The sequence below is a fragment of the Myodes glareolus genome, chromosome 4 (genome assembly GCF_982192425.1).
Source record: "Myodes glareolus chromosome 4, mMyoGla1.1, whole genome shotgun sequence".
Lineage (NCBI taxonomy): Eukaryota > Metazoa > Chordata > Mammalia > Rodentia > Cricetidae > Myodes > Myodes glareolus.
In genome coordinates this window covers 16,385,486-16,403,703 of record NC_142029.1, presented here as the reverse complement: position 1 = coordinate 16,403,703, position 18,218 = coordinate 16,385,486, and the positions used below count along the sequence as shown (strand labels likewise).

At 45.9% G+C, this 18,218-nt stretch overlaps 1 protein-coding gene across 1 annotated transcript; it reads left to right on the top strand.

Annotated features, from left to right (window-relative positions):
* The first annotated feature begins 10,724 nt into the window (after window positions 1-10,724).
* On the top strand, window positions 10,725-17,764 carry LOC125393256 (cytochrome P450 1A2). The gene is made up of 7 exons (XM_085689115.2): window positions 10,725-10,872; window positions 12,044-12,880; window positions 13,452-13,569; window positions 14,169-14,258; window positions 14,520-14,643; window positions 15,445-15,531; window positions 17,073-17,764. The coding sequence occupies exons 2-7, from the start codon at window positions 12,053-12,055 to the stop codon at window positions 17,365-17,367; spliced, it is 1,542 nt and encodes a 513-aa protein (XP_085545241.2). The 5' UTR covers window positions 10,725-10,872; window positions 12,044-12,052; the 3' UTR covers window positions 17,368-17,764.
* The last annotated feature ends 454 nt before the right edge of the window (window positions 17,765-18,218 follow it).

The following is an 18,218-nucleotide window of genomic DNA, read 5'->3' as shown; positions in this document are numbered from 1 at the left end:
ATGAATCTTCTTAATTAGTGACTGATGTGGGAGGGCCCATCCATTGCAGGTGGTGCCACCCCTGGGCAGGCGGTCCTAGGGAATATAAGAAGGCAAGCTGAGAAATCCTTAGAGAGAAAGACAGTAAGCGGCATTCCTCCATGGTCTCTGCATCAGTTCCTGCCCCGACTTCCCTGGATGATGGGCTATCCGTTGTAAGATAAAATAAACCCTTTCCTCCCCAAGTTGCTTTTGGTCATGGTGATTTATTACAGCAATAGAAAAGTAAGTGCAATAACCACTAAGCTTCCTCTCCCAGCTGGCAGAATAGTTTGTGCCCAGAGAACACCACTGTGCCCACTATGTGACAGATGAGTAATAGTGGGTGCCAGGCAGGGAGTTGTAGTGTGCATCTGTAATCTCATGACTCATAGGCTGAGGCAGGAGGATTGCCATGAGCCTGGGCTATGTGGTGATCTCTCATAGTCTAGAGAGGGAGAATGGAGCCAAATCACTATGACAGCATGATTTTGATACCATGAAGGAACCATGTCCAAAGAAGGATAAACCCGCAGAGGTGGGCTTAGATCACACACTGGAGGTATAAAGATGCCTTATCAGCAGGGCTTCTTAGTGTTGAGGCGTAAGCAAGCCTCTTTACCAGAAAAACAATGCATCTTCTTGAGGGTGTTATTTGGATGGCAAAGAATGGTTAGAGGAGGGGTCAAGTGTTCTGGGTAGTGGGAACAACACATGTGAATGCAGCCCCTCTGGCTGGTAGAAGATGGAGTGGGAAGATGGGAATCACACATTGGGCAGTGTGGGAGGATGGGGATCACATACGGGGGACTAAGGAAACTTTTTAAAAAAATTATTTATTATGTATACAATATTCTGCCCGCATGTGTGCCTGCAGGCCAGAAGAGGGCACCAGATCTCATTACAGATGATCGTGAGCCACTATGTGGTTCCTGGGAATTGAACTCAAGAACTCTGGAAGAACAGCCAGTGCTCTTAGCCTCTGAGTTTTCTCTCCAGCCCAGGAAACTTTTAAATGCCTTGGGAAGTTAACAAGCAAGCAACTTTGAGGGGAATCTGGCATGCAGTTTTACAAAGTTCCCTTAGGTGGCAGCATGGAGCACTGACTGGAGAGCTGTGGGTGTCTAATTATGCTTAAAATTCAAGAAAATAAAGTACTCAATGTGTCAGTTCTGCTAGCACATTTCACAGCTGTAGCAAACAAACAGCAAAAATAAAAAACCTTTTCTCAGGCAGGCAAGATAGAGCTAGCGGCTGAAGCAGAGATGTCTTGTGCGAACTGTAGGAGAGCCTGAGCTTAGTAGATCAGGGAACACTAAGCGTTCTTACTCCTCTGTAAGACCAAGGCAGGAAATTCCGTAAGAAGAGCCATCACCAAACTCTTGTACAGGTTCATATCCCTGCATGCTAATTAATTTATCAACCCTTTATCTGGGCGCATGCTATGTGCTGGTTCCAGCACCAGAGAGTATAGGTATACATAAATGTTGAGGCTGTGTCAACATCTGTGTTCCAACTTTCCATTCCTACGACAAATACTTGAGCTTATCGGCCTGGGGAGGGAAACAGTCTACTGGCCCAGTGTTAGAAATTTAAGTTCACAGTCAGAAGGCCCTGCTGGTTTTGGACCAGTGAAGGGAAGAGTGCAGCAGAGCAAAATTGCTTCCCCTGAAGCTAGGAGGTGGGAAAAAATAGAGGAAATCTAGGGTCTCACAGTCCCCTTAAAAGGTAGTCCTCTGGCAACTCCAAGCCTCCAACAAGGCCACAGTTCAAAGCTTTCATCCCCTTCCTAATAGCACTGACCTGGGATCCAAGCCTCAAACATATGGGCCTGTGGAGAACACTCAAATACCCCAAGTTATTCCTAGTAGAACAATCCTTGTACACTGTAACTATATATTACCCTCATTGGTTAATAAGGAGCATATTGGCCAATGGCTAGGCAGGATAAGGTTAGGTGGGAAAAACAGATGAAGGGGATGGTGGGAATAAGGAGGAGAAGTCTGAGAAGGGCCAAGCCAGACTTGAAAGAAGCAATATGGGAAGTTCACGGGTGAGCTAAAGAAGCCTCTGGGCAGCACAGCGATGAACAAAAATGGGTTAATTTAAGTTGTGCGAGCTGGCTGGCAACAAGCCTAAGCTACTGACTAAGATATTATAATAATAAGTCTCTGCGTGATTATTTGGGAGCGACTGCCAGGACACAGGAAAACTCTATCTACTCATAGTCCTGAAGGGAGGAAGGTGATAGGTAAGGCTGTAAAAATCCAGAGGGTCCTGGCTAGTGTGGTGATAACTGAGCAGGGTTGGACCAGAAAGGCAGAGTGGAGTTCAACACACAGAGAAAGACTGTGGAAGTTTCCTTCTCTCTTGCCGTGCGGTGCTCGGCATTGTCTTGGATGCAGCCCCTTCACTCTGAATTCAGATTCCTTGAAATCGGGTGTGGATTGGGAAGATGTCTCAGTGGGGAATGAACTTGCCACATGAGCATGAAGAACCCAAGTTCAGATCCCAGAAACCCACATAGACCCAGACTGTAGCAAGTGTCTGTTATTCCTGAGCAACTACTGTAAGATGGGAGTTGGAGTCAGAAAACTCCCAGGAAGCTCAAGGGTCAGAAGTCCTGTCGTGAGAAGTGAATAAAAATAGACCCGTCTCATAAAAGGTGGAGGCTGAGAACTGAAACCTGAGGCTGGACTCTGAACTTACGGCAAATGCATGCCCACGAATAGTCACACATCATACATACAAAAAAAGCTTTCAAGTAAATTTTAAAAACCATTTTTAAAATCCGGGAATAATGTCGTACACCTGTAACCCAAGCCCTGGGGGTAAGGAGACAGGTGAATTCTGGAAGCTTGACTGGCCTTCCAGTCTAGCCAAACCAATAAGCTTCAGGTCCACTAAGAGACTCTGTTCAAAAGTATAGGTGGATCCAGGTGCTCACCTTTAGTCCCAGTACTTAGAAGGCAGAGGCAGGCAGATCTTTATTATGGCTTTGAAGAGAGCCAGGACTACATAGTAAGACTCTTAAAAAAAAATAAAACCAAAGAAACAACTGTTTCTTTGGGGCTGGAGGACTCAGATTTGATTCCCAGTACCCACATGGCAACTAGGAACCATCTGTATCTTTAGTTCCAGAGTGTCTGATGGCCTTTTCTGGCCTCCATGGGTACCAGGCATGCATAGAAATACATGCAGGGAAAAACACCCATACACTTAAAATAAAATTTAAAAGGAATGATTTTTTTCAGTGGTTAAAAACACTGGTTATTTTTCCAGAGGACCTGGGTTCAATTTCCAACCCCCACACAAAGGCTCAAAATTGGCATTAATTCTATTCCCAAGGGATATAACACCCTTCCTGGTCTCCAGATATATATGGAGGCAAAAAATTCATACACACAAAATTTAAAAAGTTAAATGTTTGAAGTAAAATGAAATTAAAACTTAATAAAGGTAGCTGGGCATGATGGCTCATGCCTTTAATCTTAGCACTTGAGAGATAGAGGTAGTTGTTTCTCTGTGAGTTCAAGACTGGCCTATCTACATAGTGAGTTCCAGAACATTCAGGACTATGTAGAGAAACCCTGTCTCACAGAAGGAAAGAAAGAAAAAAGAAAGAAAGAATAAAGGTGGAGGCAGGCATATTAGCACACACCTTTAATCCCAACATTTAGGAGAAAGGCAGATGGATGTGTGCATTCTAAGCAAGTCTAGACTACATGGCAACTCCCAGGTCAGCCAAAGGTATACAGTGAGACTCTGTCTTATAACCAAACATGACTGGAGAAAAAAGTAGTCAGTGAAATGCTGTTTAATGATATTCTGCTATCCTTGTAGATTGGTGCCTAGCCCAATTGTCAGGGATGCTTTAGCCAGCAAGAGACGGAAACAGACGCATAGACCCATAGCCAAACATTAGGCGGACCTCACAGAATCCTGTGGAAGTGGGAGAGGAAAGGCTCTGAGAGCCAGAGGGCTCAAGGACACCACAAGAAACCTACTGAATCAATTAACCCGGGTGTATAGAGCATCACAGAGACTGAACCACCAACCAGAGAGCTTGCATGGGACTGACTTAGGTTCTCTGCATATATGTTACAGTTGTGTAGCTTGGTCTTCTTGTCAGACTGCTAATGAGGGAGCAGGGACTGTCTCTGAATAAGTTACCCGCTTTTAAGATGCTTTCCTCCTACAGGGTTGCCTCATCTGGCTTCAGTAGGAGAGGAGGTGCCTAGTCTTACTGTAATTTGATATACCATGGCTAGCTGACATACATGGGAGGCCTGCCCTTTTCTGAAGAGAAAGAAGGGGTGGATGGGGGGTTTGGAAGGGGCTTGGAGGAGAGGAGGGAGGGGAAATAATTGATGGACTGGAAATAATTAATTAATTAATAAAAAATAGCATTGTTAAGTAAAAGTTGGGGCTAGATGGCTGGGCAGTGATGGCATACATTTTTAATCCTAGCACTCAGAAGGCAGAGGCAGGCAGATTTCTGACTTCAAGGCTAGCCTGGTCTACACAGTGAGTTTCACAACAGCTTGAGCTGCACAGGGAAACCTTGTCTCAAAAACAAAACAAAAAAAAGCTAGGGCTAGATAGATGTCTCAGAGAGATGTCTCAGCAACTGAGTGTTTACTGCTCTTGCAGAGGACCCAAGTTCAGTTCCCAGCACCCATGTGATATGTGATAGTCAAGATGATCTATAATTCTGGTTCTAGAGAATATGGCCTCCAAGAGCTCCTGAATGCAATGTGGTGCATACACACTCTTGCAAGCAAACGCTCGTAACATAAATAATCCTTACTCTTACTTGTCAGGTTAGTAAAGATGTATTGAGGCCAGGCACTAGGGCTATGTGACTATATTTCCGCTATTTGTAGACCCCAGGCTTTTGAATTCTAGGCCAGACTGGACTATTTTGTAGCAAGTAACGTAAGCTCTGAGTGACTGAAGTCCTGGGTGAATGTGTGCTATTGCCATGGGCACAGCCATGCCAAGGACCCCAGAGCCTCAGACTCATGGAGAGAAAGCCTCCCTCAAAGTGAGGTTCAGAGGCAAAGCATTTCTTCTGATCTGTGTGCAGATGTTGACAGTGTGTGCAAAAAAAAAAAAAAATGTCTACCACAGCTTTCGCTCCCTGGGTATTTACAACTTGAAGTCTACTCCCCTCCAGAGACTGCTCCCACTGAGGTTAGTTACACTTGTCTCCTTGATCCAGCTGTGTACCATAAACCTCGCCTCCTTATCGGTTTGTGATAACCCCACCTCCTTGTTCAGCTGTATGTACTAACCCCACCACTCCATTCAGCTTTGTACGATAAATACACTGAGCTTCCAGGGTACTGAAGTTCTTCCATTTGAGAGCCTAGAACCTGATCCAAGTGTTCTCTCTGTCTGTCTGTCCGTCTGTCTGTCTTTTCTTCATTCCCCTGATGCCCTAGTCATATTCAAGTTCCTAAAGGTGTGCATGGGCACTGTACTATATAGTACTACTGTCTCAAACCGAACCAAAACAAACAAAAAGTTTCCTTGAACTAGGTATGATATGTGCACTTTTCTTTATTGTGGGGGTTTGTTTTATTTTTGAGAAACTCTATCAAGTAGCCCTTCCTGGCCTCCAACCCTCTATGAGTCCAAGGATGATCTTGAACCTCTGACCTTCCTGGTTGCACCTCCCAAGAACTGGGTTTACAGGTGTGCATCACCATGCTCCATTGACAAAAAGCTAATGGTTAAACTGGGTCCTGGTGTGTGGTTGGCAAGTCCTGTACCCACCGAGCTGCATCCCCAGCTCTCTTGTAGCTTAATTTTAAAAAAAAAACATTTAAAAGAGCAATCTCTCATAGAAAAATGTCTGAATATTTATGTAGCTACTCTCCACCACTTGAGTGTGAGCTGTGCACAATGACTTCTTTCAAAGGGTGAAGACTGGAAAGAGAGAGGAGAAAATGACTTAAAAATGGATAAAATCCAGGGTCTGTGTTGAAGTCAGAGGCCCATGTTGCTATTAAAGGCCACACAGAAGCTTGGGGTCTGGGCTACACCCTGTGGCCTTATTGGTGTCCGAGGGCCTTGTGGGTCCCAGAGCCATGCTGATCTGAGTGGCCTGCAGTGCTACCCATAGGCTTGGTGCTGTCCTGACCCTGGTGCTGCTGCAGCTGGGGTCTGTGTTGATGTCTGAGGCCTGTGTTACCTCAGGAGGCCATGGGAAGCATGCGTGATGAAATCAGAGGGCCTTGCTGAGCTAGACCTGCTGTTTGCTGGCCCGGGGAAAGCTGGCCTTGCCCCTTGCCCGACAGCGCAGCAAGAGAGCTGTCCCCTACCCCACAGCACTCAGGAGAGATAGTCCCACCTCTCACCACAGGCATGGGAGAGCTGGCCTTGATGGCCTGAGCCTAGGAGAGCTGACTCTACCCCTCCCTCATCTGAGGAGGGCTGCCTCAGTGGCCCAGACTGACACCAGCTCAGCTACCACACAGGACCACATCCAGGGTTTTGGATTGGCGCACCCTAACATCTACCCTATCAATAACCTGCTGGAGCTGGTGCAGGGTATCTGAGAAGAGTGTCCGTCAGGGTCCAGTGATGATGGTGTAGGAAAATAAAGGCCTTGAACCAGACCAATGACTCATTGCCACGGGCATGGTATGCTGTGTGACACACCAAGACTCCCAATGGCACTAAGATGAATGAAGAGGTGCTCGGGACGTGGGAAAGGCAGGGAAGAAAGTTTTTGCTTGTTTGATTGCTTGGTTTGGTTTTAGTTTTTAAAAAATTTTCTGTTGGGGATGCTGCAAAGATGAGGGGCAGATGTGGCAGACTGGGACATGAGCAGAATGAGGGTGCACAATGTGAAGGTCCCAAAGAATCAATGAAGAAATTATGCTGAAATATATATTTTAAAAAATGGATAAAATAACTTCTCAACTTAACATCAAGTATACTTTGGAGAAACTTGACAGTCACTATTCAGTCAACTGATGAAAATCTCAAAGACAATAGCTGGTCGTGTTAATGTCATTTGACCTCTGAGACCCTTCTACCAATAACCCACACCCACAGACTTGCCAGAAGAAAACCAGCCGACCAATTCTAACAGAGAGGTGTACAGCAAACCTCCTGAGAATGGTCAAAGTCATCAGACCCAAGGGCAACCTGAGAACCTTTTCACAGCTGAGTTTCCATGTCTAAATATCACCTAGTATCCCAAAGAGGGACCCTGAAATGAATAAATAACAGTAAATGAAAATTGACGACATCTAGGAGCTGGAGAGATGGCTCAGTGCTCTTCTAAAGGACCCTGGTTCCACCCATTTGATGACTCATTACCATCTATAACTCTAGTCCCAAGGGTATTTGATGCCCTCTCCTGGCCCCCATGGGCACTGCACCCATGTGATTCACAAACACACATGAGGGCAAAACATTCACACATGCCTATAATAAAATAAAAATAGTTTCTGTCTGTTTGCTATTTTAAAGTACATCTATAGCCAGGCATCATGACACAGACCTTTAATCCTAGCACTCAGAATACAGAGGTCATAGATCTCTGAGTTTGAGGCCAGCCTGGTCTACATAGTGTGTTCCTGGGCAGCCAAGGCTACAATAGACAGATCCTGTGTCATAATAAAGGGTGGGGAGGCATCTAGATAAAGTAAGCCATGGAATTCAGTTAATGAGAAAGAAGAAAAGAAATCTGTATGAAACTTAGCCTCATTTTCCGACCTGTTTCATTGAGTGAGCTGAACGCAGTGAAGACTCAGACAGGAACCAGTGTTCCCTCCTTCCCAGCTGTCTTCACACTGGCTCTGTGACTCTGTCAGAGTCATCATCCTATAGCAGTACTTTCTCTTTAGGACTGCCATCCCACAAATAATGGCACGGAGATTTAATATTAACTATGAAAGCTCAGCCTTAGCTTAGGCTTGTTCCTAACTAGTTCTTATAACTTGAACTAACCCATAGTTTTGTAATGTACATTCTTCCATATGACTTGTTCCCTCATCTCCATGCTGCCCATACTACTTCCTCCTCGTATGGCAGACAACTCAGCCTTTCTTCTCCCCAGAGTTCTCTCTCTGCCCAGAAGTCCCGCCTATAGCCTCCTGCCTAATTATTGACGAGTCAACTTTTTTAATTACATCAGTCACAGCAATTACATAGACACAGTGTACAAACATCCCACAATTCATCCTTGACACTTGCACAAGTTGTTCCTGAAGTTTAAAGGGATTTTGTGTGTGTGTGTGTGTGTGTGTGTGTGTGTGTGTGTGTTGTGTGAGAGAGAGTGGGGGAAACATGTGCGTGTGTCTGTCTGTGCCTTGGTGCTCACATGGAAGTCAGAGGACATCATGCAAGATCTATTCTTTCCTTCCACCATATGAGTCCTGGAGAGCCAAGTCCTTGGGCTTGGTAGCAAGCGCTTTAACCCACTGAGCCATTTTTGACAGTCCAGAATGTGTATATATATGTAATAATAATAATAATATTTTTTTATTTTTCCCCAATACAGGAATGCTCTGTTTAGCCCTGGCTGTCCTGGAATTTTTTCTGTAGACCAGGCTGGTTTCAAACTCAGAGATCTACTTATCTCTGTCTCCTGAGTGCTGGGATTAAAGGCGTTCACCACCATGGCCCGGCTTTTTTTTTTTTAATTTTAAAGTTTTTATCTATTGTGTAGGTGTGTGTGTGTAGGAGAGAGAGAAAGAGAGAGTACACATTTGCCAATAGGTGAATGTGCCAAGGCACACATGTGAAGGTCATAGGACAATTCCTCCCAGCACATGAGATGTTGGGATTCAAATCAGATCATCAGGCTCAGTGGCAAGCATATGAACACACTGAAGCACCTCAAAAGTTCCAAAATACAGGGTTTTTCCCTTTGGCTTTTTATAAAAGAACCACTTGAAAGGTGGCGGATATCATGAAACTCCACCCCTGAAGCATACAGCATTAGTCTCCTAGAACAAGAACATTGTCCCCCCTGTGGTGGTTTGAATGATAACGGCCCTCATAGGCTCATACCTGTGAATACTTGGCCCTCCGTCACTGGAATTGGTGGGAGGAATTAGGAAATGTAGCCTTGTTGGAGAAGTTTTGTCACTGAGGGTGGCCTTTAAAGTCTCAAATCTCCACGACAAGCCAATCTTGATCTCTCCCTGCCTTCTATCTGCGGATAAAGAGGAAAAGCTCTCAGCTATTAGTCCAGTGCCATGCCTGTCTGTTTCCTGCCATGATGATCATGGACTGATCCTCTAAAACTGCAACCAAGCCCCCAATTAAATGCTTTATTTTATAAGGCTTGCCTTGGTCGTGGTGTCTCTTCATAGAACTAGGATAACTAGTTCTGTTCTAGATAGCATGTAAGAATGATCATATGTCACACCTGAGATAAATAGTATTCATTAATTCAGGAATGTAGTATATTCTCCAGGCCATGTCCATGAGTCCTTAATTATCCTTCCAAAAATGTCTTCTGTGACTTTAAAAATTAATTTCTGTTAAACATAGACTCCAATCAAGTTCATATACAGTATTTTATGTTTTTTTTTTTAAAAAAGCATCTTGCTATGTAACCCAGGTGTCCTCAAACTTACTCTGTAGACTAGGCTGACATTGAACTCATAGAGATCCTTCTACTTTTGCTTCCTAAGTGCTAGGATTGAAATGTGTGCTACTATACACAGCCCTGCATTTGTTTTTAATTCCTTTGTCTCTTGGTTCTGGAACTTGTCTGATTTGTTGGTGTTTCCCCTGCCTGCCTGCCCAAAGATGTTGACTATGAATCCAAGCCAGTTGACATTGCAGAAATTCATGACATTCATTAATTCTTTACCATCATACACAGGAAAGAGGGTAGAGAAAGTCTCTCTTTAGAATACAAAGTTCTAAAAAATAAAAGTTGGGGGGAGGAGTCAAGACACAGTTCAGTGTCAGAGTCTTTATCAAGTATGTTAGTGGATGTAGGTTCAATTACACATACACATAAAAACACACACACACACACACACACATACACACACTACAGAGGTGTAGGGATTGTTGAGGTAGCTAGAACATGCCCATGATGGTTAATCTCCAGTGTCATCCTGAAGAAATTTAGAGTCACCCAGAAGATATCCCAAGGGCATATCTTTCCAGAAAGTTCAACTGAGGATAGAAGACACATTCTGACTTATACCACACCATGGATGACATCTCTACGCTTCAGTCCCTGGTTGAGGACACACACACACACACACACACACACACACACAGAGTCTCACTAGCAGCAGCATTCATCTCTCTCTGCTCCTTGCTGCAGATACAATGTGACCCGCTGACTCGTGTTCCTGCTGCTGCGTCTCCCAAACTTGTGAGTCAAAGCAACCTTCCTTCCTTAACTTACTTTCATCAGGTAGTTTGTCAATGGAGAAAAGTCAGTAGAATAATGCAGCTCCCTCTCTGCCTTCACAGGGAGCATGAGCTGCCCCTGGTTGTCCTGGACTGAGGTACAATGCAAAAAAGGGTATACTGCCCACAGGCTTAATTTTTACACCCTGGGCTCTGCTGTCTTTGAAAGATTGTATTCTCTGCCCTGGACCCTAAAATGCCTTGAATATTTATCTCTACAGAATCTGAACATCTTTTGCCCCAAAGACCTGAATAGAATGCGGGGCAGAGGGATCTTGACGCAAAGCCAAGAATTGATCCTTTTAACTTTGCGCGGTAACCAGCTTTGATATCAAGTGACGCAAGCAGTTGGGCCAGTCCGGAGAGGATGGTGTTATAAAAGGCCCCTCATCTGAACCCAGACGTCCTGGATTGGCTCCTACAACTCTGCGATCTCCAGTTCCTACCTTTCAGGTATATGTGTCTTTTCTGATCACAGAATCAGCTTCTATATCCTAAATGCTTTCAGAGATGGAGTAATGGGGACCCTCTGGAGACCGAAGGAGGTCTGAGGTTTTGTTTCTTGCTTCTCAGTCCTGAACCTTAGTACCTTAGTATATCTTTTTAAAACTCTCTCTCTCTCTCTCTCTCTCTCTCTCTCTCTCTCTCTCTCTCTCTCTCTGTGTGTGTGTGTGTGTGTGTGTGTGTGTGTGTGTGTGTGTGAGAGAGAGAGAGAGAGAGAGAGAGAGAGAGAGAGAGAGAGAGAGAGAGATATGCTTCTGTCTGTCTGTATGTATGAATGCCACAGTTCAGTGGATAAATTTCAGGAGTCAGTTGTCAGTTGTCTCTTTCCACCAGGTGGATTCCAATGATCAAACTCAGGTTTTCATGCTTACCAGTAAGTGCTTTGAACCACTGAGTCATCTCACTGTCCCCCTGTCTTTAACTAAGGAGTTTCAAATAGGCTGTATCTAAGGACAGTTGCTTGAAGTAAGAAGACAGGGAAAGAATACCTGCCTAGCATTGGGGAGCCTTGGACCTGGCTGTTGCCTGCTTCAGTCTCCAAGCATGGAGGTCAATGAAGGCTCATTTTTAGAGGTGATGTCCCTGCTTGGTATTGATAGAGAGTCATCGAGGGAAGGTAAGGCCACAGGTCATTGGTGTGATTCCAGGGACACTGACCTTCTGTTGCTTGGGCAAGGGGACATCTTCTGCCCCATGGGTGTGTAGAGGGCTCCAACAGGGGGCCCACACTGTGTTAGACACTTTGGCAGAAATCCCAGCAAACACTCTGTAATTGGAGCTGGTGAGTAGAGGTCTTTAGCTTCGTTGTTTTGGAATGAACATTTGTATCCTCTCCAGTCTCAGAAATGGAAATGGGAGAAGACATAGACAGGAGAGCCTGGGGTGGAAATTCAGACACTAAAATTGAGAAACGTAAGGCTTCTAAGGTTCTTTTGAATTCTGCGATAGGGTGAGGGGAAATTTCGGAGGGGGCAGGACACATGACAGGTAAATCGTCACTGTCCTGGTGTGTTGCTGAAAGTCAAACATAGAAAATATGACGTCTGAATGAGAAAGTGGAGGAATAAAGGGAGGCTCAGAATCCATGCTAAACCACCCCACCCTTCCATTTCCCCTGCAGCCGGTACAGATGGCATTGTCCCAGAACATCTCCTTGACCCCAGAGCTACTACTGGCCACTGCCATCTTCTGTATAGTATTTTGTGTGGTCAAAGCTTTAAGAACCCGGGTCCCCAAAGGTCTGAAGAGTCCACCTGGACCCTGGGGATGGCCCATCATTGGGCATATGCTGACTCTGGGGAAGAATCCACACCTGTCACTGACCAAGCTGAGCAAGCAGTATGGGGACGTGCTGCAGATCCGCATCGGCTCCACGCCTGTGGTGGTGCTGAGTGGCCTGGACACCATCCGGCAGGCCCTGGTGAAGCAGGGAGATGACTTCAAGGGCCGACCAGACCTCTACAGTTTCACACTTATCACTAATGGTAAGAGCATGACCTTCAACCCAGACAGTGGACCGGTGTGGGTTGCACGCCGCCGCCTAGCCATGGATGCTCTGAAGAGTTTCTCCATAGCCTCAGACCCGACATCATCATCCTCTTGCTACTTAGAGGATCATGTGAGCAAGGAGGCTAACCATCTAGTCAGCAAGTTCCAGAAGCAGATGGCAGAAGTTGGGCATTTTGAACCTGTCAATTTAGTGGTGGAATCGGTAGCTAATGTCATTGGAGCCATGTGCTTTGGGAAGAACTTCCCCCGGAAGAGCGAAGAGATGCTGAGTATCGTGAAGAGCAGCAACGACTTTGTGGAGACTGCCTCATCAGGGAATGCTGTGGACTTCTTCCCCATCCTGCGCTACCTGCCCAACCCGGCCCTCAAGAGGTTTAAGAACTTCAATGATAAATTTGTGCTGTTCCTACAGAAGACTGTCCAGGAGCACTATCAAGACTTCAACAAGGTGAGACTGGGAGGCAGATAGTAAACCCATCACACAGGTCCAGAGAACATCCCCTCACATCCTACTCCACCGTACTCAGACTGCCGTGTGCTGCCAAGTACTAGGAAGGCTCAGGACCACTCAGAGACCTGTGACCTGCAGTCATGCCCTGTTCCCTACTGCTCCCCCCAGGGGCCTTCTCCAAACCCCAGGAAAAAAAAAAGACAGGTGAATGGAGCCTTGGCAGAGCTTTGCAATATAGGGTGTTGCTCATCTAAAGGCTATTGTTCTGTAGGAACATGAACCTCAAAGTGGGCTAAACTCCAGCTTCAGGAAACTTTTCTTTCCTGGTTCACACAATCTTATTCCTTTTCTGAAACCCGACCCCTGGTGCTAGGGGAAGAAGGGTCAGTGGCACAGGAACTGACTATGCTCTATTTAGGGCTGATGCCAGTTCAAAACTCTGAGCCCCAGCCCAGTTCCCGGAGGGCAATGCAGTTCTTAGGCACTGGGGATATCTCAAATGGGATGGGGTATGATCTGGCATTTGGCCATCAAAATGCCAAAGTTCCCTTAAACTTGTGTCCTCTAGAACAGTATCCAGGACATCACAGGTGCCTTGTTCAAGCACACTGAGAACTCCAAAGACAACGGTGTCCAAATCCCTCACGAGAAGATTGTCAACATTGTCAATGACCTCTTTGGAGCTGGTAGGAGCCCTGCCCCTGCCTCTTTATCCAATAGCTGCTATTTACCCATACCCACCCTATCAACTAACTCAACAGCCACATGGCAGGTGACACAGAACAGACACCTGTCATAAGATCAAGGTATGACTTCATGCTGTGTATCCAGCTCCTAGGAGAAACTCAACCAAGCCCCTCTCCTTTTGGGCCTGGTTTTCCCTACCTGGAAAGTAAAAGGGTTCTGCAACCTGGAGTCCAGGTTTGTAATTTCAGCCATTGACTATGAAACAAGCATCTCTCAGGTTCTTGTTTGTTTGATTTGTTTTGAGTTTGGATTCTTTGGTTCTGATTTGTTTTGTTTGAAACAAAGTCTCATCCCTGCGTCCCAGGTTGGTCTCAAACTTGTGACAATTCTCCTGCCTGAGACTAGACTAGTATAGGGATTCAAGGTATAAGACACCATGCTTGGCTTCAAGTTTCTGTTGAGGACACAGCCCTTCCCTCAAGATACACAGGGATGGGAGCCCAAGAGGATAGGACTTGCTCTGTTTATGGAGAAGCTCCTTTAAATCTTTTCCTTCTCCCTGTTGTCCTTTCTCCTCTCCCTACTCCCTGCTGCCCAGGATTTGAAACAGTCACAACAGCCATCTCCTGGAGCCTTTTGCTCCTTGTGACATGGCCCAATGTGCAGAGGAAGATCCACAAGGAGCTGGGTATGTGTTGCTCTCAACCCTGAAGTCAGAGAAGCTGTGAGCCTCCAAGTTACTTGTTGATCTTCAAATATGTGTTTATGTGTTTACTATGTGTAAGTCCTAGGAACATAGCATCCCCCACTTGTCCTCATAAGGTGTGGGTGGACTGTGGGGTCTCAGAAACGTGAGTAAACCTATGTCAACATAGAGTGACCCTAGTATAACAGGGGCACATTTGTGTGGGGCAGACAACACCCCATGAGCTCTGCCTGGGCTTTGCAGACTCAGTGATTGGCAGGGATCGGCAACCACGGCTTTCTGACAGACCTCAGCTGCCCTATCTGGAGGCCTTCATCCTGGAGATCTACCGATACACATCCTTTGTCCCCTTCACCATCCCCCACAGGTAAGGGCCCTGTTCTGTGCCCCCTAAGTTGTCATACTATTCACTCATCCCGTACCTGAGCTCTGGGAACAACTCAGGCTTCATCTCATTCCTGAACATGGTAACTTCAACATCTGACCCCACAATCTCTGGTCTCCCCCACTCAGCCCAGTCGCTATGGCCTCAGTGGTCACTCACCTGCCCTTGTGTTTGCTCCCTATGGGAATCTTCTGCTCCAGCCAGGCCTTCCTCACTGTCACTCACAAGGGGAATCCAGACACCTGTCAACATTACTTAAATCAGACCTTCTGCCTGGAAAGGTGTCTATCCATTTATCTGGCTCCCAAACTCTACCCTTACCAAAGGTCAATCCTGACACAAGTGTCTTCTTCCATCTAGAAGCCTCTTTGGCCATCGGCAAAGTAGAGCTTCATCCTCTGAGGATTTGTAAGATTTATAGCCCAAGTTCCTCAACTGTGAGAGTTGAACATTCAGCTCTGCCCACCCCATAGGCTGGTTATTCCTGGTACAAAATCTGCAGACTCCCCAGGGCAGGGCCCAACCCCTGATTGCTTGGCTTCAGAGACTGCCCCAGTGCACATCTGAGCAGAAGGAAAGTCTAGTAAAGAAGTGTTGAAGATGAAGAACAGGATCCCAGAAAAAGCAAGGATAATTCCCCCATGTCCCTGCCCTTCACATGACCTCCCAGAATGGGGCTTGGAGACTGTGGTAATCAGACACTGGGATGCAGTGGAGGGAGGAACACGCCACACCACAGCCTCTCCAAGTCCTGAGCTGGACAGAGCTCTCTTCTCTCCTCAGCACAACCAGGGACACCTCACTGAATGGCTTCTACATTCCTAAGGAGCGCTGTATCTTCATAAACCAGTGGCAGGTCAACCATGACGAGTGAGTACTTAGCCCTGACGGGAAGGGGAATGCTCAGTAATCAGGAAGGTTGTCTGTCCCTTCGGGAACTGCTTATATAAGGACCAACACTCACTGCTACATAGCCTGTCCCAAGTGACAACACTTAGGGTCACTTCCTCAGACTCAGGGTACAGAAGATCTTAACTAGGTACCTGGTGTGGATGGTGAATGCCTGTAATCCAGCCTCCTAGGAAGGCTGAGGCAGGAGAATTAGAGTGAGTTCAAGGTCAGTCTGAACTTCTTAATGAGCTTTAGATTAACCTAGGCTGTATACATGTCTCAAGAAAGAAAGGAAGAAAGGAGAGAAGGAAGGAAGGAGAAATTGATAGAAAGTTTCCCCATGTCCCAAGGTCCCAGTTGGATGGATAATGTGGATATATCGTATGACTTATGGGAATGGTCTAATGGCCTCCTTTAAAAACTCCACTCTAATTTGTAGTCAGGCGGACTGATCCATCCAAACCAGGACATATTGATATGAGAACCCCATTCATTTTGTATAGTTTATTTTTAGTACCAGATTATAAGCATTAGCCAAACAAGCCTGTGATCTCCCTTCCCACTGGCCTATTGGAAATAGGAGGGAGAGAAACATGTTGTCCCTTTTTAAATTTTCTTTAGATAAGGCATTATTTCTTTGAAGGAATAAACACTGGTAGTGTATGTCATGTGGAAGGCCCTAGGATCAATTCCCAGAACTACATCAAGAAAAGAAAAAGGAACTAATACAAAAGAGTATTAAAACCATGATCAACCGTTTGGTGGTGTTCCAACACGCCTTTAATCCCACCACTTGTGAGGGCAGACTGATCTCTGAATTCTCTGCCAGCCTGGTCTATAGAGAGAGTTCCAGGACAACCAGGCTACACAGAGAGACCCTGTCTTGAAAAACCAACACAACAAACCACTATCTTGCACCATAGGAATGGTTCAGAAGGTAAAAACATGTGCTTCCACACCTAGCATCCTGAGTTCAATTCCCATGCCCCACATGGTAGAAAGGGAGGTCCTCTGACCTTCACATGCACATGAAGATTTAAATAAAATTATAATTTAAAAATTAAAAATAACCAAAATCCATTCTCCTTACGGTGGGTCGTTTAAGAGAGAACGTTATTTTCAGAAGCACTACCATGATTGGAGGTGCAGCTTTGTAGGTAGAGTGCCATCTACCGTGCCCAGCACCAGGTGTGGAAGGTGGAAGCCCAGGCCTTCATCTCAGCACTCGGGAGGTAGATGCAGAAGGGAGGGAATCTCTCTCACACACAAGGTAACCTGGGCTTATCTATATAGTTCAAGGCCAACTTCAAACCCACAGAAGCAAACAAACACAAGTCTGAAACCAAACAAACACAAAAGAACCATCACAAAAGGAGATAACACCAAGTCTGGTACCTTCCCCACAGGCTCTTGGTACCGCCAGTCTTTTCTAACACCCTGTTCTCACATAAGCTGGGAGGACGTAGCTACCCTTTCCTCTCAGAACCTACCCACTCAGGTCCTATCTGTTCCTCTTGCAGGAAGCAGTGGGAAGACCCCTTTGAGTTCTGTCCAGAGCGGTTTCTTACTGAGGACAGCACAGCCATCAACAAGACTCTGAGTGAAAAGGTCATGATTTTTGGCCTGGGAAAGCGTCGGTGCATTGGAGAGACCCCGGCCAAATGGGAAGTCTTCCTCTTCTTAGCCATCCTGCTGCAGCAGCTGGAGTTCAGCGTGCCACCAGGCCTCAAGGTGGACCTGACACCAACCTATGGGCTGACCATGAAGCCTCCGATCTGCAAACATCTTCAGGCGTGGCCACGCTTTTCCAAGTGAAAATGACCAAAGCAGGAGAAGAGGCATCCACGGACCACCAACTTGTTTATTTCCCCTTCTTTTTAAATAACAGCTTTTTTGGAATACAATTCTTTCACCATTTAATTCACTTCCAATCAATTTTAGAACATTGTCTATCATACCCCCATACCTATACCCATTAAGATTTATGGTTATCCTCCTAACCTGTCCCCCTTGCCCACCAGATGCTAATCTAGCTTTGACAAGTAGATTTGCCTACTGTCGCCATTTCGCACAGACCCCATGATATATGGTCTGTGACTGGCTCTTTTCACTTAACACAGTTCTCTCAAAGTTCACTCATGTGGTCTAAGTTAATAAACCTCGGTTGCTTGAGTCCTGGGACTCCAAGCAGCCCTCATTCTGCTTCCTCATAGTTAGTGTGGGCTCCTCTTTCCTGCTTTCTCTTTCTCCCTTCTTCTAGGAATTCAGTATTTAAATACTTAAATGGGACAGAGAGGAAGGAACCAGCCTGTGGTGGACATGTAGCCCCTATGTCCTATCCTCAAAAAGTAGAAGCTGTGACTTTTCATGGTGAGGGGAGAATCACAACCCCAGATGAATGTGGGTTGACTGGAGAGTGAAGACAGAGACCTGGCCAGATGATTCTGTGGCCAAAAGGAATCACTGTGCAAGCATGAGGACCTAAGATTGAACCCCAAGGACTCACACAAAACAGGGGACATGGTCATATCTGCCTATAACCCCAAAACTATGGGGTATTGCCAGAGAGATCCTGGGAACTTACTGGCCAGCCTAGCCAAACAGCCAGCTCTCTGGTTCAGTGAGTAATCTTATCTCAGAGGAATAAGGCTCAGAGTGACAGAGCA